This window comes from Nansenia antarctica, assembly GCF_963989245.1.
Source record: "Nansenia antarctica genome assembly, chromosome: 7".
Lineage (NCBI taxonomy): Eukaryota > Metazoa > Chordata > Actinopteri > Argentiniformes > Microstomatidae > Nansenia > Nansenia antarctica.
The window spans coordinates 58,328,817-58,353,431 of NC_137677.1; the positions used below are offsets into that span (position 1 = coordinate 58,328,817).

General features: G+C 42.6%; 1 protein-coding gene across 1 annotated transcript in view; it reads left to right on the top strand.

The window, feature by feature from the left end:
• LOC308163146 (contactin-associated protein-like 5) overlaps positions 1 to 24,615 on the top strand; it is a gene marked incomplete at its 3' end in the record, with an annotated part of 68,896 nt that overhangs the window by 18,954 nt on the left and 25,327 nt on the right. The window contains exons 2-8 of the mRNA XM_080537329.1: positions 746 to 856; positions 4,484 to 4,677; positions 18,859 to 19,006; positions 21,123 to 21,326; positions 22,277 to 22,461; positions 22,805 to 22,948; positions 24,148 to 24,415. Of these exons, the coding sequence (XP_080393455.1) occupies positions 746 to 856; positions 4,484 to 4,677; positions 18,859 to 19,006; positions 21,123 to 21,326; positions 22,277 to 22,461; positions 22,805 to 22,948; positions 24,148 to 24,415 (1,254 nt within the window). The remainder of the gene's footprint in view (positions 1 to 745; positions 857 to 4,483; positions 4,678 to 18,858; positions 19,007 to 21,122; positions 21,327 to 22,276; positions 22,462 to 22,804; positions 22,949 to 24,147; positions 24,416 to 24,615) is intronic.

A 24,615-nucleotide genomic window follows, 5' to 3' on the forward strand; every position in this document is an offset into this window, starting at 1 on the left:
TGTGTGTGTGTGTGTGTGTGTGTGTGTGTGTGTGTGTGTGTGTGTGTGTGTGTGTGTGTGTGTTGGTGTGTGCGTGTGTGCGTGTGTGCGTGTGTGCGTGTGGGTGTGTGGGTGGGTGGGTGTGTGTGTGTGTGGGTGGGTGGGTGGGTGGGTGTGTGTGCATGTGTTTGTGCGGTGTGTGTGTAACTGATTATCTCAAATGACTTGGCTTTTAAAGGCCTTTATTTCCTTTCAGTCTTGTCTCAAGGACTATAACAATGGAAATATGAACAGCTGCTGCGGTGCTCCATCACCCATGCCAAATTTGACTGATTATAAATCTGGTAATTATTCACATCTCCCAATCCACACAGAACAGCAGTGCCTGATAAAAAAGGGACAAAAAGGTTACAAGAAATCATATTTCATCATCCGGTGCGTGACTTTGAAATGCAGCATTATCCCCCTTCTCTGAACCATTTGTCTTTTTCGTCTTTTGTGTCCGCTGTCATCAGGATTTAATGAGTTGGTTTTCACGTTTGTCTCCATACAGTAGCAGGCCATTTGTCAGATATTGGGGGCATTGAGCCTCACTTCGGATATCATCAATCACCCACTGATATCACACATGCTAAAGATTGATACATTGACTTGTTCTGTATGTGAAATGCATATGCAGGCCCCTACTGTAACTCTTCAGAATGAAACCAAAACAGCCATGTTAAACTGATGATTGTTTTACCGTTCTCTCCATCTCTCGTTGTAGATAACTGCGAGGGCCCTTTGGTTTCCATGCTGCCCCAGGCCTCGTTACAGAGCTCCACGCAATCCTCTGGCGGAAACGCCCCACACTTCGCCAAGCTCAACGGAAGAGATGGTGAGTATAAGGATCGAGACTGCTTTATGTTTTTTTTATTATTATTATTAACCTTTATTTAACCAGATAGGTCAGTTGAGAACCAATTCTCATTTACAATGACGATCTGGCCAATTGGCAGAAGAGACGCAAGTCTGTACACAAAACACAACACAGTATATACGATATAAAACACAACCCAATATATACAATATAATACATGAGTGCAATACACGACAAGTATCAAAAACATCTATCACAACACAGTATGTAAAAGACAGCAGGGACCAGGGGGAAGTTATCTTAAAAGCAGGTGCAGTGATCCGAAACAACATCTAAAAGTGAGTGTTTAAAGGTGGTGATGTGATGTCTTCACGGTTCCGGTTTTTCAAATGAAAAAAACCAAAACAACATTCCCGGCTTAATCATCAGTGATTACCCCACACATAGCCTTAAATGATTTGATGGATGGATAATAAACAATAATTGTTGTCATTTAATTCTATGGTTGCAAACTGTCGTTAGATAAATTGCCAGCTGTTTCAGTTGGAATCAACCATCTGCATTCTGATGGCTAAACATGTGTGAGTTCTACTCACTCATTCAAATTAGAACCTGTCATGGTATTGACAAACCCCAAATAAACCTACATTTACATTATTTACAAATCATAGTTGAGAACTACAGTGTTTCATTCTTTTTTTTGTTTACTTTTTTTGTTTTGTTCTATATTTGTTCTATGTCTTTGTTTATAAGTAGCTATTTTAACACACAACAACATTGTTAGGATATTCTGCACTCATCTACTGCCATGATGTTGTGTCCCTCACAGCCCACAGCGACTGCAATTAACCTTTCTGCCAGAGCTAACCTGTTTATTCAGCTTGGTCGCGGGCTAACCATGGGGTTAAACACATCTTTATGGAACATACAATAAATTACAATTATCTCTGACCAGTTTAACTGTGTCCTCTGATTTCATAACAATGAAGCTACAGGTTAGGATAAACTGGCAAATCTTAAGATTTTTTTTTCTTTCAAAATAACATTTACAGACATAATGAGAACCTAAACAGAGAGGTATATTCTTGGCTATCCAGTGCAATTGTCCATGTCAATACAGCCATGCTGAACAGTATCTCAATGTTGTAGGCCATTAATCCTCCTTGTTCAGCATGTCTACTTCTCTGCCTCTTGAATTGAGTTTATCTTGCAGGCGGAGTCAACAGGCTAAGGGTTATCAAGTCAGGGCCCGTATCTTAGTGCGGCTGTTCTGTGTGTGTAGCAGAACACTTAACACTAGAAGAGCCGTGAGGGGCCCCGGTGACCCCTGTGAGTAAAAAAAAAAATCTATCTTTGAACTCGATCAAATTTCAGGACCCTCCTTTCATGACTTTTCCAAGCACAGCCTTCCCATAGAAATACATCAGAGCGCGATTCACATTTCCGAGATGTACAGTCCTGTTTACTTAGAAATAAATGATTACCTTTAAATGACTGCTGATGATATACCGGTCGTGAAGGGTTGTCCCATTTCATAGGGGAAGATTTCAACCACTACGGCTTGTGGCTCTGTTCCGAGGCCTTGGATCTAAAGCGAGTGGCACTCGAAAACGAGCTGTAGGGGTAGAGAAGGGAATCGGGATTGGGCCTAAGAAGTGAATGAGATTGTGAATGAGTGTTTATGCTACAAATATTAATCTTATTCACTGAATCTAATTCAGCATATTATTATATATTTCAGTGAATAAGATTGATATGTGTAGCATAATGTGTTTATATATATAAATAGTGATAGGATATTAATATATGTACAGTGCCTTGCAAAAGTATATCAACTTGTTGGAATTGTACTTCTCAACAACTTTGTCTCGGACTTGTTTGGAGAGTTCCTTGGTCTTCATGGCAGTGTTTGGTTGGTGGTGCCTCTTGCTTAGGTGTTGCAGCCTCTGGGGCCTTTCAGAAAAGGTGTGTATATACTGACAGATCATGTGACACTTAGATTGCATACAAGTGGACTTCATTTCACTAATTATGTGACTTCTGAAGGTAATTGGTTGCACCAGAAGTTTTTAGGGGCTTCATAACAAAGGGGGTGAATACATATGCACATGCCAATTTTCAGTTCTTTATTTTTTTAAATTCTTTTTTTATATATATATTTCTCATTTCATTTAAAAACTATTAAGATTAGTTTAACACTAACTAGATTAACACTATTTTGTGCAGATTCATCAAATAAAATTCTGATTAAAAAAATGTTTAAATTACAGGTTGTAATGTAATAAAATAGGTAAAAAGTCAAGGGGGGTGAATACTTTTGCAAGGCACTGTATATGTACAGACAGTTATGAAATGATAAACTGTACAGTAGAGTACATACAGTATATATGTAATCAAGTGTATTTGCACCTTGGTGTCGCAGTTTGTGCTGCCGCATAGTAAGCGGGAGAGCGGTGTTTGAAACACCCCAGTGGCCCCCCAGTGTCGTCCGCTATGTTATGTTATTGCCCACCTAGGTACATTTGTTATTTTATACGTTCCACCAATAAGACATGTGCAGTAAAATATATTGTTGATAGCCTTTTGATGTGCATCAGAATCAGAATTGCCAGAAGGGAATCAAACAATATTGTTTTTGTTTCATTTTCTCTCTGCTTTTTAAAAGATAGAGACACTGAAATCACTGAAAAATACTAAAAATACTAAATCAATGGATCACAGTTGAAGTAATCCCCCTTGGGTTAAATACAATAATGGAAAAGGGCAACGACTGGAGAGGAGAGAAAAAACGTTTTTCACTGTCAATGTTTTTCGTCTGGTCTTTCAAGGCAAATAGACTTTCTCTAGTCTAGAGAAAAGTTATAGTCTAAAAAGTCAACATTAAAAAGCCTCTGATATATAGTGACCTGTTTTTGAGAGATTATCTACCAAAAGTAAAAACAGATACATTCCTACCGCTTGGATTATACACCAATAACGTATACCAGCCAAACCACATTCTTATTTCAATGAGAAACATTGGCTAGAGCATTCTACAGCACACATAAACACTTATGGCCAGTGGAGCTGTTTGAGATGATAAACACAATGTCGACCAACATCTCTCTCAATCTCTGTATGATAGCAGATACCTGCTGCACCACAGGTACTGTATACCCAACAACAACCAAACACAAACACACACTCTCCCTGACACTATATTCTTGGCACTGACTGTGCTTATAATCTCTCTGAAATTGCTGTCTGCCATCTGTTTGGGGGGTGTGTGTATGTGTGTGTGTATGTGTGTGTGTGTGTGTGTGTGTGTGTGTGTGTGTGTGTGTGTGTGTGTGTGTGTGTGTGTGTGTGTGTGTCTGTGTCTGTGTATGTGATCATGCTGAGTTACTTCACACCCACCTACAGTATGTTGGTCATTGTGTATGAACAAAATGTCTGACTCTCTGAACCTCCCTACTACAAGATATGGTCCTGTGTGGTTCAGTTGGTAGAGCATGGAGAAGCGCTTGGATCATGGGATGTATTCCTGCTGGCGCTGGGACCACACTGCATACAGTATAATAGTGTACAAATAATGTATGGACTGACTTTACTGTAAGTCACTTTGATTCAATATGTGATATCCCCCCCTCTCTGGTGTCCCTCCAGGGGCTGGAGGCTGGTCTCCCCTGGTGACAGACAGACAGCCGTGGCTGCAGGTGGACCTCAGGGACAGGATGGAGGTGACGGCCGTGGCCACACAGGGGCGCTACGACAGCTCAGACTGGACCAGCCGCTTCCTGCTGCTCCACAGTGACACGGGCCGAGCCTGGAAACAGTACCGACAGGAAGACGGGGTCGGGGTGAGTCTAAATACACTGTATCATCTGTGTCCACTCCGACCAGGGAGTGCTTTTATCGACTACTGTAGACTGTTGGATACTGTACATGCAATTGCAGGCTGTACTTTAGCAAACGTCATAGAAAGATCTTGATGGTTCAGAGACAGGTGCCTTCAGGGACAGGGTTAGCTTCCTATAGCTGACAGCTCAGAGAGGCATCATGGATGGAGCTAAGCTAACTACCTCTTTAAGGCTAGCACATCTGAATCAGACTAAACGGGTCTATGTGGGATCGACACTGCTATGTAAGACATTCATCTGAAAGGAACATGTGACTCAGCGCGTGAGCTTAGAATTATAAGGTTCTATCTCCGTTTAGGGTAGTTCAGAGATATTGAGCGTCAACGTTTTTACATTCCATTATGTTTTGTGAGATGGAACCTTTGTATTTTATTAATTACTGACTCAAAAATGTCAACATTTTAAAAATAACACCACACAGGCATTAATAAACACCTAATGGATCAGATTATGTAAAAAACTCAATTTGGACAAAAATGGAGATAGAACCTTATAATTCTAACGTCACGAAATGAGATGAATACTTCATAGAGGAATGTTACATCCTAATAGAGAGACAGATAGAGAGATGACCACTGGTCATTCAAAACAATGCTACTTACGACATACATTTTAGACATTTAGCAGACACCTTTATCCAAAGAGACTTACAACAAGTACATTTGTCAAATCTATGCTAGGACCGGGGGCCATTGGCAGTCACAATGCTAGAAGAACAGTAGAGAAACTGTATTGGGCTAAAGTCACTTTACACCGTTGTCAAGACCATACAAGAACCACGCTGCTAAGTAAGGCATCCGACTGAAAGGAACATGTGACAACGTCTGAGCTCTGTCACCGGTTGCCAGAATAAGAGGAATTTTGAAGGTGCTCTTTCAAGCCTGTTCCTACTTTCTTCGTAGTGATACCACGAAGGAGGGATAGGTGGATGATGGAGATTTTTTAAACTCAGACGTGTCTTTTATGTTATTTGCAATCCTGACAGTAGTAGGCTATTGAATCTGCATCCCCGTACAAAACCAAGCAATCATGTTCACTAGATCTCGTCCTTCCACAGTTAGACAAGATGTTCATTGTTATCCGTGTAAAGGATTCATGAGTGTGATTCTTGTCACTGTATATCTGAGATGCTGTACAAGTATGTGAATGCAAAGCATTAGGAAACACACATATTTGAGGATAGTTAAAATCCCACCTAAGAGGAGAAACATTAATTTAGGCTATAACCCTCTTATTGTTGTTTAATCAAAATAGATGCTGAGTGAACCCCTGATAGCTAGGAATAGCAAACAGACATCGTTCAATGAAACTAGCCTCTTAATTTTCTTTTGCTACTTCTTCTGAAATGTTGTTGACGATGTACCAGCAGTCATTTACAACAGTTTGTGTTGTGTAGACAAGGATCTCGTTACTGTATATTGACTTACTTGAAGCTAAGCAAAGCCTAGTGGTAGGCAGAGGCATTGCGGTGCATTGCAGTGATTGAGGGAGGGGGACTGAGGCCATTAGATCTTGAGTAGTGGACATCTCTGTGCTGACAAGCTGAAACTCTTGTGGGTTTGACATTGACATATATCACTCCACACCCTCATCCCTTGTCATCTCCAATGGCATGTGAACCTTCCTACACTCCACTGAAAAGTGCTGAGTGCAGAACCCTTCTGAGTGCTCACCTCTCCACACAGTTATTACTGTCTTTTCATGCCCTAGAGATATGCATTTGAGATACTCTCACGTCTTAGATTGTCATGTCAATGATAGCTGCTGTCAAGGGAAAAAAGTATTTACTATGTATGTTGCTTTGTGGAAATGCACGTCCCTCGTCTCTCTTGAAGAGGAAGAAGAAAAAAAAAGAGAAGAAAAAAAAAAAGAAATAGTGATTTTGCCATGTGTATTATGAAAAGCCAATGTTGGATACATGAAAACCTATTACTTATAGGTTACGTAACACCTTATTTTGTGTGTGGCCAAGTGTTGTAGTTGGGAATTAATGGGCTGTGGCACCCTGTGGAGCTTAGGAAAGGCCAGACTTTTTAACTGCTTATTTTTGTGGCCGGTTAAATGACATCAATAGAAAATAATATTTTGCATAAAATCACAATTACCGTAATTTGTGTGAGGATGTAAATGTGGAATTCAACCGTAATATAAGACTGTGTAAGGTGTAGACTTATTGTATACCTCTGCAGGCTTAATTTGGTAATTCCCATACAGGAAAGAGACAGTTCTGTCTGGTTTTATTAACATGTTCATGTGCATTTTCATTTATGATCCAAAAGAGGAGAAAACAGGTTATTCTTTTCACTAGGGGAGTCCTTGAATCTAATACCGTACGTGTCGAGAGTAATGACATGAAAGTAATTATTCTGTAACACTTCTTAATAAAGATACTAATTGAGTATCATAATTGTAACCATGTTTAAACTGATTAAATTACCATTGACTAGGTGCTGATAACCATAAGAATGAACATATTAATTATATTAGTTATTAATTAATTCATATTTTTACCTTCTTTTTTTTTTACTAGTGTCTCTGGTGGGGCTTTTCAACCTCTTTTCACAGACAGACATTGTCCTTGATAAGATGCAGAGAATGTCACTCTCATTCAACCTACTGTGCTGCGGAGGTTTCAGAGGTTCAACCTTCACGTAATTCTCCTTGAAAGGTGTCCGTGATTCGTTTGATGAACTGTAGACACAAGGCACTTTTCACAAAGTTGTTTTCTCCTGTGTGGCAGAGAGAGAGAGAGAGAGAGAGAGAGAGAGAGAGAGAGAGAGAGAGAGAGAGAGAGAGAGAGAGAGAGAGAGAGAGAGAGAGAGAGAGAGAGAGAGAGAGAGAGAGAGAGAGAGAGAGAGAGAGAGAGAGAGAGAGAGAGAGAGAGAGAGAGAGAGAGAGAGAGAGAGAGAGAGAGAAGACACACACGGAGAAAGACAGAGAGAGAGTGAGGGCCTCTTCTTTTTTTTTCTTTTTTTTTAAAAGCAGAATTATATTCATTGAAATGCTGCTGGTAATTTCCACCAAGACCCAGAATCAAAGAGTGTGAAAGGCCAGGGCAGCTGCACCATTTGCCTTGCTGCATACAAATGTGGATGACACACAGGATGTGCCTCCTACAGGGTGGGATTCATTAACCACTTGTTTCATATGGATTCATTAACCACTTGTTTCATATGGATTCATTAACCACTTGTTTCATATGGATTGAAATTTACCTTACAATGTGTCTCACATGTATTTGTTTTGAGTCTTGATAAATAGACCTCTCATTTGCTCTGAGTGCCGCTCCAAGCTTCCAATTTATCCAGATTGACACCAGATTACTATTTGTTAGATTATGCACTTTCTCAACAGACAGGGTGGGTGGGAGTCATTGACCTGATGTTTTTCTATGGCTATCATTTACCTTACAATGTGTGTCTCAGATTTGTGTTGAGCCTTGATAGATAATTGTTAACTGCTCTGAGTGCTGCTGCTTCAAGGCTTTAATGACCTCAGATTGACCACATGACCAAAAAGTCAGATCATGTGTTCACCCTCCATCCTCCTTATTTCTCAATTCCAACCCTCTAGTCTTCCATTAGATGGAGGGTTGGGCAGCCCACACTAGGAAATCAATATGGAGTCTATTACCATGTGAAGATTGGGTGGCTTAGAGGGCATGGTCTGGTGGTCAATGGAGATTTTCTACCGGTCTAATTGATATAGGGACTATGACTCATTTAGCTGTTAAAGGCAAAGAGGTTGAGGGTGTTGAATGTGTAATTGGTCATGGATCTCCTCCTCTTCTTTGCTCTGCAGAGCAAATCCACTCTGTTCTCGACTGAGAACTGTCTGTCTATAATTGAAGGCTCACCGTGGTTGTTGCTTAAGTGATATGAATATGCTCCAAATGGGGGTAGGAGAGACACAGTCATACTGGGTGTCCTAGCAGTGGGAGATTGTAATTGCATGTTAATGGTTGACATTTTACCACACTCTATAAGAAATAAGGCCGATGATGGTCTCAATGACTACCGTAAGAATATTTACAGACTTTACTGTATGTGTGTCAACTTGGTTAAACTCATTTAAAAGTTAACTTAAACAGTTTGAGAAGGAGATTATTTTCTGGAAAAATCTTCCATAGCTTATATATATATATATATATATATATATATATATATATATATATATATATATATATATATATATATATATACATACACTGCTCAAATAAATTAAGGGAACACTTAAAACACACATCACGGATCTCGATGAACGAAAGCCAAACCAGTCATGCTGATGCTGCAGGCAGCATAACCTTCGCCACGGCGTCTCCAGACTCTTTCACATCTGTCACATGTGCTCAGTGTGAACCTGCGCTCATCTATGAAGAGAACGGGGCACCAATGGTGAACCTGCCAATTCTGGTGTTCTCTGGCAAATGCCTATCGAGCTGCGTGGTGCTGGTCTGTGAGAACAAGTCCCACTAGAGTACGTCAGGCCCTCATGCCACCCTCATGGAGTCTGTTTCTGACAGTTTGGTCAGAAACATGCACACGAGTAGCCCACTGGAGGTCATTTTGTAAGGCTCTGGCAATGCTCCTCCTGTTCCTCCTCACACAAAGGAGCAGATACCGGTCCTGCTGCTGGGTTGTTGCCCTGTCCAGCTCTCCTCCTGTAATGGCCCGTCTCCTGGTATCTCCTCCATGCTCTTGAGACTGTGCTGGGAGACACAGAAAACCTTCTTGCGACGGCACGTATGGACGTGCCATCCTGGAGGAGATGGCCGCTTCATGCTACCAGTAGTGACAAGGGCACTAGCAAAATGCAAAACTAGGGAAAAATCAGTCAGGAAGCATAAGGAGAGAGAAATGGTCTGTGGCCACCACCTGCAAAACCTTTTCAGTTATTTTTCCTTACTAGTGTCTCTGATGGGGCTTTTCAACCTCTTTTCACAGACAGACATTGTCCTTGATAAGATGCAGAGAATGTCACTATTATTCAACCTACTGTTGGTTTCAGAGGTTCAACCTTCACGTAATTCTCCTTGAAAGGTGTCCGTGATTCGTTTGATGAACTGTAGAACCTTTGAGAGAGAAATGGTCTGTGGCCACCACCTGCAAAACCTTTTCCGTTTTGGGGGTTGTCTTGCTGTTGCCTCTCCTGTCCACCTGTTGTCGCTTTCATTTGCTCCGAAGCAGGTGAAATTGATTTACTAAAATCTGGACAGATCGATATCCCAGAAGTTTAATTGACTTGGTGCTATACTGTGATGATTAAGTGTTCCCTTATTTATTTTGTATACCATACAGTGGGGTGCAAACATTTGGGCACCACTAGTCAAAATGCCTTTTACAATTAATATCTAAGTGAAAAGAAGCAAACTTAACCTCTAAATGGTACAAAGTTAAACATGACACATTTCAGCACATTTCAAAGGAAGATTCATTTTTATGTTTTACTTAATAGTTTCAAAATAAAACAAGGAAAAAGGCCTTGTGCAAAAGTTTGGGAACCCTGTCAGCTAGTACTTTGTAACTCCTACTTGGGCAACTATAACAGCTTGCAAACGCTTCCTGTAGCCAGCTAAGAGTCTTTCAATTCTTGTTTTTAAAATGTTTCCCCATTCTTCCTGGCAGAACACCTCTAGCTCAGAAATAGTATTAGGCCTTCTTGCATGCACGGCATGTATGAGATCTCTCCACGGATTTTCAATAATATTCAAGTCTGGTTACTGTGATGGCCATACCAAAACCTTCATCCGTCTTTCCTGGAGGTATTTCATGGTTGATTTTGAGCTATGCTTTGGGTCATTGTCTTGCTGGAATACCCAACCTCTCTTCAACTTACATTTCTGGACTGACCTTCAAACATTAGCCTCTAGAATGTCTTGATATTTGGTGGAATCCATTCTTTCTTCCGCACAATATTGCCTGTGCCTCCAGCTGCTACACAACCCCAAAGCATAATGGATCCACCTCCATGCTTAATTGTTGCTTAAATGTTGGCAAGGTGTTCTTCTCTACAAATGCTTCACCCTTTTTTCTCCAAACCTTCTTTGGTTGTGGCCAAAAAGTTCAATTTTGGTTTCATCACAGGCTTCAGTTTTTTCAATGTTTTCTTGCATACTTCATTCAGATGCTTAATTTTGTGTTGAGGTCGTAAGAAAGGCTTCTTTCTGGCAACTCTGCCATGTAGGTATTTGTTGGTTAAGGTACGCCGTATTGTTGTCCTGTGAACAACTAGACCGGTGTCTGCTACTCTTTTTTGCAGCTCTTTTGCAGTGATGTGTTGGTTCTTCTGTGCATTTCTCACCAGATCTCGGGCCATTCTATCTGAAATTCTTCTTGGTCTTCCAGATCTTGCCATGACTTCAATTGTTCCATTTATTTTCCACTTTCTGATGATGTTTCTGACAGTGGAAATGGCTAGTTTGAAACGTTGAGAGAGTTTTTTGTAGCCTTCTCCTTGATGGTGGAAGTGAACTATCTTGATTCTGACATCCTTGGACGACTGATTAGAGGAACCCATGGTTTTTAACACCACAGCCACCGCAGTCGGAAGGCATGGAGTTACTTGGAGTATGGAGTGTCATGTTTAACTTTGTAGCATTTAGTGTTCAGATTTGCTTTCAATCACTTGGAGATTAATTGTAACAGACATTTACAGTTTCTCTCTATCGCTTTAACACTGACATCAGAACCTCAAACACTATGACCTAAACCTGAAACTTTTATTTTATGTAAAAACGTGTATTTTATCTCACACCAATTCTTCACAATGACAAACCCATTTCTTGCTTATTACTAATTTTGCAACCACACAGTTAACAAAACACTAAATACAATTCTCTATATTTGGCACAATCTTCCTTGCTAAAATCTCTTGTGTTCACATGGGATACACTACCATTCAGAAAGCTAAACTCAAACCACCGATCACACAATCACACTCCTCATGTGGGCTAACACCTATTGCATTTGAATTAGCAATCATAGCTTTAGCAATAAAAGATCAGCTCTCCTGTGTTGGAGAACGTTGCAGAGAAGTAGACAGAGGCCTGTGGCCAAACAGAAACGAAAGGCAGGATGCAGCCTAATTTTCTTTTTCTTTACAGTATATGCAGAAGGCTTATTATATTTTTTCTATTGTTTGTTCTGTATGAAGAACATTTTACAAATCCAACTGTGTTTTCTGAAATATTTAGTGTTTCAAATAAGAAAATGAGCTATACTTTGACTAAACGTGTTAAAGCGACAGAGAAAAACTGTAAACCAGGGGTGCCCAAATTGTTGCACCCCACTGTATATATACATATATTACATTTGCTAGTATGTATACATTCAGGGAATTACACATGTTGTGTAACTTGTGTCTGAGAGCTGCTGCTGCTGCTGCTGAGGGAATTATGTCTCTGTCTCCAAACCGTCTGGCCTGTATGTATAATGCATCAGACATGATAATGGCAGGCCTTCTATGCAGGGCTACTGTATAACCATAACCTTTATGTCACAACTCACCATTTTATGGCTCTACCGGCCCGTCCACTTCTTCTAAACAGGGATTGGCTGGTCTGTCTCACCAGACATCTGCATTGCAGCAGTAGAATTGAGTCATGACCATGGCTCTCAATACATTAGTAACCCTCAAGGTCTGAATTTCCAATTTTGACAATAACACATTTTTAATGCTTTCGATCTTGATCACTATCTAGAAATGGGCTGCTTTAATTCCTTCGAAGATTCAATAAATTACGCTTTACTTGTTTAGTTAATACATATGGGTATAGCATACTTTTTGTTGTCTGTGTATTTTTCTGTTTACACCTTGCTGTGAGTAAATATTGTTTCTGCAGGGATATGTGAGTATAGCACGTGTAATTAGTGCAGGGGTGAATTGAGGCTAGTAGGCCCCGAAGTGCTTATTTCTGAACATAATCATCAAGACAGTGGGTGTCCCTCTAAAGAAACGATTTCCTGTCTCCAAATGTTCAAGCTTACTCTGACACGAGTTAACTGAAATAAAAACACCTGGTTTTCTAGCATACACTGCTGCTACAAAGGCAAATGACCTCATGTCGCCACAGTGTAGAACCGAGAAAAATGACTTAAATGTTGTTTTGTTCAGCCAAATGAATTGTTGCCAGAATATTGGAAATGTGGCAATTCTTTGTTTTTTAATAAAGTTATTTAGCTACATAAAACATATTGAGCTGACTTTTGACCCTTATTCGGAAGTGAATGTACTCTGCCTTTGCATTGGTAGGATGTATTGTCGCAAGTTTTTTCCGATTCTGAATAACAAGGGCCTCTGTGGGACACGGATGGGCTCTAAGGCGCTAAATAGATCAGTCATTCGGGATGCTCTGAACTGATGCAAGATAACATGGGTTTGAGAACTGTTGCCTGTTAAGGCTTGAGGTCATGGTCCCCTCTGAATCACTTGTTGTTCATGGTGTTTTCCAAGGTGTTTCCATGCTCTCATCAATTTCTGTCCGAACTGAAATAAAGGTTTAAGAAGGAGGCCGAGATGAGAGTGTAGAACTGAGAAAAATTACTTAAATGTTGTTTTGTTCAGCCAAATGAATTGTTGCCAGAATATTGGAAATGTGGCAATTCTTTGTTTTTTAATAAAGTTATTTAGCTACATAAAACATATTGAGCTGACTTTTGACCCTTATTCGGAAGTGAATGTACTCTGCCTTTGCGTTGTCTGTAAAATAATAAGGGGTCATGCCAATGCAAAAGGCATTAACTTCCATTTGATCACTTACTTGGTTGCTGATCACTATATAAAGTTAGTATGATAATAATGATAACATCTACATAAAATCTAGTGATCATGGCACAATTAGGCACAATAACTTGTTTTGGATTTAATTGGATGAATGAGTAGGATACTCAAGAGTAGGATACTCAAGAACGACTCATGTTGTGATTTAACGTGTTGAACGCTGAAAAGGTTGAAAAGGTATTTTGAATTGTTACTGCTGAGCTTGTGTGTGTGTGTGTGTGTGTGTGTGTGTGTGTGTGTGTGTGTGTGTGTGTGTGTGTGTGTGTGTGATTAGGCTACTTAGTGTCATGTGTCTAAGGTTTAACCCACACACGCTGTTTCCTTGGCTGCCAGTGTTGGGCTGTCACAGGCTGGCACTGACTAGCCTGCATGCCAAAAAAATAGCATTCATTGTGCATGATTTACCATTACTTGCTTACGATCTAGTTATTGTTTGTTTCCAATGCTTTGTTTGCATTCTGATCGCATATGGGAGCAGTTAGTAGATTGCCTTGGTGTCTTGATGTCTGCGTTTCAATGCCATTTTCCCTCGAGAGCAATTGGCCATTTTTAAAAGCTAGATTCGTAAAACATTCGTAAAAACAACCCCTGCAATACATTTGTTTTAACACTTTATTCAAGATACTGTGTGTGTGTGTGTGTGTGTGTGTGTTTGTGTGTCATCAGAAATGCTTCGTTTACAGATATTCATAGCCATAACACTGTAACTCCAGCGCGGTAAACAGTAACTTCACTTAACTCAATTAATGCGTTCCAGAGTCCAGCGAAACCAAGACAAAGAACCATAACTGATGTTACCGGCTTCTGCCCTGGCTTTCTCTAGGGCTTTGGAAGTTAAGACCACCAACTATAAAAAAGAAAAAAAAATGAAAAAGACTCAAGATATTTGTCCACATGATAAATATTTTCAAGGAAGTGCAGCACCTTCACTTCCTAAGGAGTAATGGCTGATCATGCCATGATACCGCACACGGTTGAGGTGGAATATAAATGTGTTGTGAATATTTTTGGGGTTTTAATGCGTTGATCCAGGTGCTTTTCTATGTTTTATCCCCCCATTGAACCTAGTAAGTAACAGATTCGCTGATGTTTGCCTGTGCAAATGTAGCAGAACATCACAGACTTTGGAAAGGAGTGTGGTTGCGTTGCCCCATGGGAGAGCTTGGCTGTGTCAGCCTCCCTTTGTAAGCCCCGTAACCATGGCACTCACAGAGAGTTTGATACCTAGCCATGTCCTCCTGGTTCACGGGACCAAACTGTAGCCTACTAAAGCATCGCTTTGCATTAATATCATTTGCATTATATCATGTATTGCATAGGCTTACTGTATTTCCCTTTGACAAACCAAGGTTTTCGAATGTCATATTGCAATTGCCAGGGGTGATTTCTTCTTCTTCTTCTTCTTCTCCTCCCCCTCCTTTTTCCAGATGCTTTTAGCTTATGTTAATCCAATATGGCGTCTAATACGGTTGTCTAATCCAATGCCTGTATACGCGTATACTGTAGTATGCAGTAGCAGTGACGTGAGTGCTGTAGGGTTCACTCAGCGGTAAAGTGTGCTGATGCAAGTAACATGAGGGACCTCATCACAAGAGAGGAAGAGTAAGGATGCCCTAATGAATGGGGAGGGGAGGGACGGCGTTCAGCAGTCGATACAGAAATAGAAATAATGAAGTCACATTGGGGTTAGGAGCTGTTTATGTGGCCGGTGACTAACCTGAGTCTTGTGCTCCGGTGGGAGGTCTCATGTACCCTCAGGGTTCTAACCTGAAGACTCTGTTTCATGACGGCCCAGTAATTGGCAGGATGTATTGTCGCAAGTTTTTTCCGATTCCGAATAACAAGGGCCTCTGTGGGACACGGATGGGCTTTAAGGCGCTAAATAGATCAGTCATTCGGGATGCTCTGGACTGATGCAAGATAACATGGGGTTGAGAACTGTTGCCTGTTAGGCTTGAGGTCATGGTCCCCTCTGAATCACTTGTTGTTCATGGTGTTTTCCAAGGTGTTTCCATGCTCTCATCAATTTCTGTCCAAACTGAAATAAAGGTTTAAGAAGGAGGCCGAGATGCCATTTATCATAACAATTCATATGACCCCAAAATATCTTACTCAGAACGCATCAATATGATATACAATAGAGTGATTGATTGATTGATTGAAAACTTTATTAGAAGATTTGCAGAAGTAGGTACATCAAAGTACATATTACATACAAGGTCAACTAACAGGATAAAAACCCAAGAAAGCCACTGGCTTATTTCAATTGGGGTCCTTGATACTCAATTAATCGTTACATGTAAGACAGACAAAAAACTAGTACTATCTACAAGATAATACAGACAAATAACTAGTACTATCTACAAGATAAACATACATCCAACATGGGAAGAACAATACAACAAAACATAAGGTATGTAGGACAGGTGGGGACATACACCACAGGTGGGGGTGGGGGACAAAACACAAAGTATGTACAGTGGGTAGTTCGGGCAGGGGGACAGACATATAATATGTACAATGGGTAGTTCGGGCTCTTCATCGAACCGTCTTGATAATGCTCATCCCTCGATGGCTACCAATTCATAATGGCATTTAGCACCATACAGGACCATTAATAAAATAGCATCTGAACTTGTTTCACTAAGGTTGCATCATTGCTTCTTTTATTGCCTCCTATAAAATGTAATTGTTAGAGGTGATTTTATTCTTTTTTTAAATCTATTTTCTAGGTAAGCCATGTGGTGCATACTACTGATGGGATTTTAATGAACTGTTGTGATATATGTTGGACACAGAGAGGTAATCTTAATATTGAGAAATGAGATGACTATAAATTACCTTTAAAGTAATCCCTTCTTGCTTTCTTGTCTCACAGGAGTGCACAGTTTTAGAGAGAAAAAGCTGTACTAATTGCACACTGTGTCTTAAACCCAATAAATCCTGACTTATAAGTCCTAATAAAAGAACTAAAGGCAATATTGTGAAACCTGACACTTAGCTGTGGACAAAGAAAAGGATAAACAATGGTGAAATTGCATCATGTGATCTATGTGGTTTTCAGGGCATTTCAATTCAAACAGAATACTAAGGACTTCATGCAAATAGAAAATGTAAATCTTTTTGTTCATACTTTATATTGTCACCTTCTTGAAATAATGGCTTAAGTGATATTTTCAAAATCAAAAAAATTGTGAAAAACTGAATAAACTGAACCAAATCTAGAATGATATTTAGGCAAAAACATAATTTTCCTTAAAAGCCATGATTTTAAGAAGGTGACGATATTTAGGTTATTAATAAAGCATTTTAATTAGGTAAACAACAGCATGAATTCACAGTATAACACCATGACACGTTTGGTGTTGTTGTTGTTTATCTGTGTGTGTGTGTGTGTGTGTGTGTGTGTGTGTGTGTGTGTGTGTGTGTGTGTGTGTGTGTGTGTGTGTGTGCGTGCGTGCGTGCGTGCGTGGGCATGTGTGTGCATGTGTATTAATACATACACATGCACACACATGCCCACGCACGCACGCACAGGGTGCATTTTTCATGCATGTTTAAACAAAGTTTAAACAAAGTTTTAACAAAGTTTGGTGAATTTATGAATGTTCAGTTATGACTAATATGGTAATAGATTTGATTTACATCAATATGATTAGTAGTATCTTCAATAACTTAACTTTTCTCCCCTCCTCCCTTCTGTCTGTCTCCCCTCCTTTCTCCTGTCTGTCTCCCCTCCTCTCTCCTCTCTGTCTCCCCTCCTCTCTCCTGTCTGTCTCCCCTCCTCTCTCCTGTCTGTCTCCCCTCCTCTCTCCTGTCTGTCTCCCCTCCTCCCTCCTGTCTGTCTCCCCTCCTCTCTCCTGTCTGTCTCCCCTCCTCTCTCCTGTCTGTCTCCCCTCCTCTCTCCTGTCTGTCTCCCCTCCTCTCTCCTGTCTGTCTCCCCTCCTCTCTCCTGTCTGTCTCCCCTCCTCTCTCCTGTCTGTCTCCTCTCCTCTCTCCTGTCTCTCCCCTCCTCTCTCCTGTCTGTCTCCCCTCCTCTCTCCTGTCTGTCTCCCCTCCTCCCTCCTGTCTGTCTCCCCTCCTCTCTCCTGTCTGTCTCCTCTCCTCTCTCCTGTCTGTCTCCCCTCCTCTCTCCTGTCTGTCTCCCCTCCTCTCTCCTGTCTGTCTCCTCTCCTCTCTCCTGTCTCTCCCCTCCTCTCTCCTGTCTGTCTCCCCTCCTCTCTCCTGTCTGTCTCCCCTCCTCTCTCCTGTCTGTCTCCTCTCCTCTCTCCTGTATGTCTCCCCTCCTCTCTCCTGTCTCTCCCTTCCTCTCTCCTGTCTGTCTCCCCTCCTCTCTCCTGTCTGTCTCCCCTCCTCTCTCCTGTCTGTCTCCCCTCCTCCCTCCTGTCTGTCTCTCCTCCTCTCTCCTGTCTGTCTCCCCTCCTCTCTCCTGTCTGTCTGTCCCTTCCTCTCTCCTGTCTGTCTCCCCTCCTCTCTCCTGTCTGTCTCCTCCTCTCTCCTGTCTCTCCCCTCCTCTCTCCTGTCTGTCTCCCCTCCTCTCTCCTGTCTGTCTCCCCTCCTCCCTCCTGTCTGTCTCCCCTCCTCTCTCCTGTCTGTCTCCCCTCCTCTCTCCTGTCTGTCTCCCCTCCTCTCTCCTGTCTGTCTCCCCTCCTCTCTCCTGTCTGTCTCCCCTCCTCTCTCTTGTCTGTCTCCCTTCCTCTCCCCTGTCTGTCTCCCCTCCTCTCTCCTGTCTCTCCCCTCCTCTCTCCTGTCTGTCTCTCCCCTCCTCTCTCCTGTCTGTCTCCCCTCCTCTCTCCTGTCTCTCCCCTCCTCTCTCCTGTCTGTCTCCCCTCCTCTCTCCTGTCTGTCTCCCCTCCTCTCTCCTGTCTGTCTGTCCCTTCCTCTCTCCTCTCTGTCTCCCCTCCTCTCTCCTGTCTGTCTCTCCTCCTCCCTTCTGTCTGTCTCCCCTCCTCTCTCCTGTCTGTCTCCCCTCCTCTCTCCTGTCTGTCTCCCCTCCTCTCTCCTGTCTGTCTCCCCTCCTCCCTCCCCTCCTCTCTCCTGTCTCTCCCCTCCTCTCTCCTGTCTCTCCCGTTCTCCCCTCTCCTGTCTCTCCCTTCCTCTCTCCTGTCTGTCTCCCCTCCTCTCTCCTGTCTGTCTCTCCCCTCCTCTCTCCTGTCTGTCTCCCCTCCTCTCTCCTGTCTGTCTCCCTTCCTCTCTCCTGTCTCTCCCTTCCTCTCCTGTCTCTCCCCTCCTCTCTCCTGTCTGTCTCCCCTCCTCTCTCCTGTCTGTCTCCCCTCCTCTCTCCTGTCTGTCTCCCCTCCTCTCTCCTGTCTGTCTCCCCCCCTCTCACATGTGTGTCTCCAGAGGTTCTTGGGGAACGTGAATGCTGACGGTGTCGTCCACCACAAGCTCTCCCACTCTATCAGAAGCCGCTTCCTGCGCTTCGTCCCCCTGGACTGGAACCCCAGCGGGTGGGTGGGACTCAGAGTGGAGCTGTACGGCTGTTCTTACAGTGAGTCAACTCAGGCTACCATCTGTTTTGAAAATATCTGAACGTGTTAAACTTAGAACATATCCAACCCATAGGGGACTGCATTGGAAGTAGCTAGCACCGACCTTCACTCATCACACATCTCTTTTAAAACACGGTTTGACATGTTTGCATGTTTAGCTCATTTAAAGCATGTCCAACCTAAGTGGAGTAATGGAAACAGCTCTGCCAAAACTGTGTTCAAACAAGTCCGGGTTGTGTCACACTACGACAGTGGGGCATGTGCAGACATGAAAACTCTCATTGATCTCATTGTCGGGAGAATCGTATCGAAAAGTATTATTGCTCGCTCATTACCGCGACGTTACATCATTAGACACAAAGAGATTTGTTTGCAACCGTAAGACACGTTTTTTTTTCCCGTCACACATGATTAAAGCGAGCACTGACCAAACAACAATCTGCCTGGCTTATAGAAAGAGACAGTGACAGGCCTGCCAGTTCAGAACCCCGGAGACCGAGCCCCATGGATGGGTAACGCTAAATAAATAAAAAGGAGTCGCTTGCATGTGACGCCTCCCACACGCATCCTGAAAGCAGCACTAACTGGATCAGCCAGTGAATTATTGCTCTGTGAAAGACAGTTATAATTATCCTTTCTGTGAGAGGCACTTATATATCACAATACCCAACATTCCCACAGAGGGCTCTCTGTATTAAAGTTGGAGGAATGTGTGCTCTACTAATAAAAAAAAACTGCATAGCAATCCCACCCCTCCCCCTTATTTCAACTTACTGTAAGAATGAAACTCCAGAGAGCTGTAACACGGTAAACAGAGAGCCGGTAGGAGAGTGGCGTAAAAAGCCTTGAGACTCACATTACCCATTGAATATGTCATAGATGACAAACCTGCACTTATAGGCAAAAGCCCTTGGAATGTCTAATGGAGGTAATGATGATCATTATATACAGTACATCCTGCTGATAAGACTGCGGTCGTGGTTTTCATACAGTATGTCTCGTAAATGATTTAAAGGCATGCATAGAATTCGGGCACCATCAATAAAAAATGTAAATGTTTCGATATGATTTGCATAACGGTTGGTAGGCACCCGCTCGCATTGTATATTTTTAACAGAGCGTGTCTGCTCTTATTACCCTAAAGATGTAAGAAAAATACATACAAATAGGGCATAAGCAGAACTCGGCAAGTGCATACTAGTGGATCATCAGTTCAGTTCAGGTGCATTCTTATAGCTCGTTTGTAAATGGTAATGGTAATTTCATGGCCTTAAATTGCCTTCAGTCTCTTCCATCTCAAGCCATCGCATTTGCTATACATTCATTAAGACATTATGCTATACATTCATTAAGACATTATGCTATACATTCATTAAGACATTAAGCTATACATTCATTAAGACATTATGCTATCATTATAAATTCCTCGATGAGAATCAGGAGCACTTAGATTGAGTGAACCGTCCCCGGGGATAGGAGAATCGTATGCCGTTAGTCTTTGAATGTGTGTATGAGTGTGTTTGACAGTCTTTTAGCTCCCAAAACTCTTTGCATAATCATATCTTTGATACAGTGTAATATAAACGTTATTTAAACAGCTTGTCAGTTGTTCTCCAGCTCCTTGACGATTCCCCTGTTTCTCTCTACACATCATCCTTGCCTCTGTTCTGCTGGGAAATAGCAGGTGCATGTTGGAGATTGCATTATTTATTCCAACAGTTTGCCGTGCCGAACCGTACAATGTATTCAGGCTTACAAAAAAATAAAAAAATAAAATCCTTTCCTCCCTTCTGTGGAAGTCTGCAGTTGTCTCCAGTGGGTGTACTGTAGTACAGTTACCCACATCGGGCTAGTCCTTGAGTGTGTTCCACAGAGTATGGTTATTGTAGGAAGAGTGCCTCAAAAGAAATAGTAGGAAAACAGTTCCAATCTGAAGTTGGTGGTTAAAAAGCCAATTCAGTTCAAAGAAAAATGGGATAGACCACCTCTAATCTCCGCTCCAAAGTTGTGGCCAGGCCCGGACGGTGAGGCCCATAGGTGGTAGAGAGGGAGCACTTTGTAGGAATTTGTTCTAAAAATGTAATGATTTATTTGATCTCTCTCAATCCTGGCTAGAATCGTTCGTGGCGGACTTTGACGGCAGAAGCTCGCTCCTCTACCGGTTCAATCAGAAGTCCATGAGCACGGTGAAGGACGTGATCTCACTGCGCTTCAAGAGTCGTCAGGCTGAGGGGGTGCTGCTCCACGGGGAGGGTCAGAGGGGAGACTACATCACTCTGGAGCTGCACCGGGGCAGGCTGGCCCTCTACCTCAACCTGGGTGAGACACAGAGGAGAGAGGGCAAAGGATCATGGGTAACCCGGTCGCAGGGGGGCCTCTGGGAATGGACGGAGAAGTCTTTGAAGTGTTAAACACTAAAAGCCCCCGGGACACATTACTAACCCAGTCCAGAGATGTCCATTTGTTGACTCACACACATGCACAGACACACACTCACACACACACACACACACACACACACACAAATTGTTTGCCTCATCCATTATCCTCATCATTACACAACAGTGACTGCCCACTTTCTAAATCATTATCATCATCTTTGGCATTTACACATACAGTACTGCAGCCTACATACACACGCAGGAGGACATATAGGATGCTCGTTGAAAACAAGGTCGAAAAGATACAGTATATATATATTATTTTTAATTGTAACGGTGTTATCGTGTTAAAAACAGACATTTAGGAAAAGTCAAGGAAGGACATGGAATTCACAACGGCAGAGTTAATTTATTAGAGTGTCATATCACGGCCATGGACCTCCAGTTGGTAAAACTAGTGTTAAATGGAGTCTGGGGAGCAATGGTGTAACTGTGTGTGTATGTGCGTGCGTGTTTTGTGTGTGTGTGTGTGTGTGTGTGTGTTTGTCCTTGCCCTTCCAATTACCTCTGCACCTGAGCCCCATTCACTAGCTGTGCTCTGACATTTAAGGGATCACATCGTGAGCATTTGAGTTAGGACAGTGTTAACAAATTGATCGTGGCGCACAGGAAAAACACAGAGAGGTCAGAGTCTTGTTTTTTAGCACTGAATCTCCTGTGGAATCGCTTCTTGTAAGAGCACCTCTTCCCTTGATATACTCTACTTGGTTATGATCAATATTGATAAGCATATTGATCTTTTGCTAATTACTACCCTCTGTTTTTACACCTCTCTCTCTCCCTTCTCTCCCTTCTCTCTCTCTCTCTCTCTCTCTCTCTCTCTCTCAGATGACACCAGGCTGCGGTTCAGCAGTGGTCGTGTTGCGGTCACTCTGGGCAGTCTTCTGGATGACCAGCACTGGCACTCTGTCCTCATCGAGCGCTTCAACAAGCAGGTCAACCTGACCGTGGACACCCACACACAGCACTTCCGCACCAAGGGGGAAGGAGACTCACTGGAGGTCGACTATGAGGTGTGGACATCCAAACACATCCTGTGTGACTGTCATAGATAGTACTGTATTTACCTGAGTACCACCTGTCCTTCAGTTAGGTCTACCTCTGTAAAGTAGGTGTACCTGTCTAAAGTATTGAAGCAGAGTTGGACTTTTTCTATTAATACTTAAAGATATTGTATCATTTTGACTGTGTGTACACATGTATTTTTGTCTCCAAACACCCCTCTCTCTCTCTCTCTCTCTCTCTCTCTCTCTCTCTCTCTCTCTCTCTCTCTCTCTCTCTCTCTCACTCTCTCTCTCTCTCTCTCTCTCTCTCTCTCTCTCTCTCTCTCTCTCGCTCTCTCTCTCCTCATCCCAGCTGAGCTTTGGAGGCATCCCTCTGCCTGGTAAACCTGGTACATTCCTCAGGAAGAACTTCCATGGCTGCATTGAGAACCTCTACTACAACGGAATCAACATCATCGACCTGGCCAAGCGACGCAAGCCTCAGATATACAGCGTGGTAAAACAACTAATTCTCATCCAAAGGTAGCAAAGATTATATTTCCAATTAATCTATAATTAGTCCACTGTGTGTGGGTTTATACCGTGTCTTTTCCGCTGCCTAACCAAAACACACACTCACTTATGCAAGAGGGGAGTACACCTTTGTGAGTATAAGGGAGGTTAACAACACGTAACCTTCTGAAGACCAATGAACCGTACTAGTCATTGCATAACAAATTGATATGGCACACAGGGGAGACACAAAGAGCTTAGTGAGAACCACTTAGAGCTTCTCTTCTCTCTTGTTCTTATTTTGGAAAGAGATCAGCGTTCGGTGATGAGGTGGAGTGTACTCAGTGATCCATTCAGCTGGAGGGTATTATTACCTGGCTGCCTCTAGCCTGGGGCTGGATTTCATTATTTAAGGAAGCCCTCTCAGAGATGTCAGGGTCCTATGTAGCCTTAAAATGACACATCCTCATGGATGTTAACCTTCACAAACCTTCTGGCTCAGCGGCCTTACAGCCGTGAACAGCAGCGCTTGACAAACTGATAGTGTCACACCCGCCGCTACAACAAAGCAGCTAACACCAAACTAGCATTAGCATGAATAAGTTATCAGTGGTTCTGGATGGTGTGTGAGTGTGAGAGTTAACGTTAGCCTACAGAAATACTGTACAAAGGACCCTAAAAGTGTGGATTCGATGAAAGGATCCCCGTGGAGGGTTTAGTTGACTCTGTGTCTTTGCCCCTCTTTGTCACAGAGAATCGATGATGTGTTCATCTCTGTACCATGGTGACCTTTTCCTTGTATACAGGAAATCATGTCCTTAGTAGTCACTCTTCCTGTACCGAGGAGTCACAGTAGGGATGGCAATGACATTTAACCCAGCTGCAGTCAATACTCCCTCTAGTTCTCTCTCTCACTCCCTCTTTCTCTCTCTCTCTCTTTCTCTCTCTCTCACTCCCTCTTTCTCTCTGTCTCTCTCTCTCTCTCTCTCTCTCTCTCTCTCTCTCTCTCTCTCTCTCTCTCTCTCTCCGTCCCACTCTCGCTCTGTAAAAGAGGGCAAGGGGGAGTGTATTAATTAATAACAGAGCCAGTCATTAATAACAGAGTTATTAAAGTTTACATCATTTATTTAATTACTGTAACACTGACATATTTTTAGACTGGATCTTGATTGGGGCAAGGTAACTGTGTTCCTTGGTCTCCAGGGCAACGTGACCTTCTCCTGCTCGGAGCCCCAGCTGGTGGCCACCACCTTCCTGAGCTCCAGCAGCAGCTTCCTGTCGCTCCCGGCGATGCCGTCCGTCATGGGGGGCCTGGCAGTACGCTTCCAGTTCCGCACTTGGAACGCAGACGGCCTCCTGCTCTCTACCCGGCTGACCCAGGAGCCCCAGAGACTAGAGCTGCAGATCAGCAACAGTAGGCTGCGCCTGACCCACCACACGTCAGCCCAGCAGAAGTCAGAGGTGTCCACCGGTGAGGACCAGGGGCACACAGCCTCCAGCTAAACCACCCAGCACTCTGTTAGGCTTGGATGAACATCGCATGCATGGGGATTAAATAAGGGTCTTTATTCTAGCTAATCAGACAAACAGAAACCCATGTTTTTATCTAATGCTTTAAACCATCACACTCTCTGTGACTCTGAGGCCTCTATTTTAACACACGAATAGTCT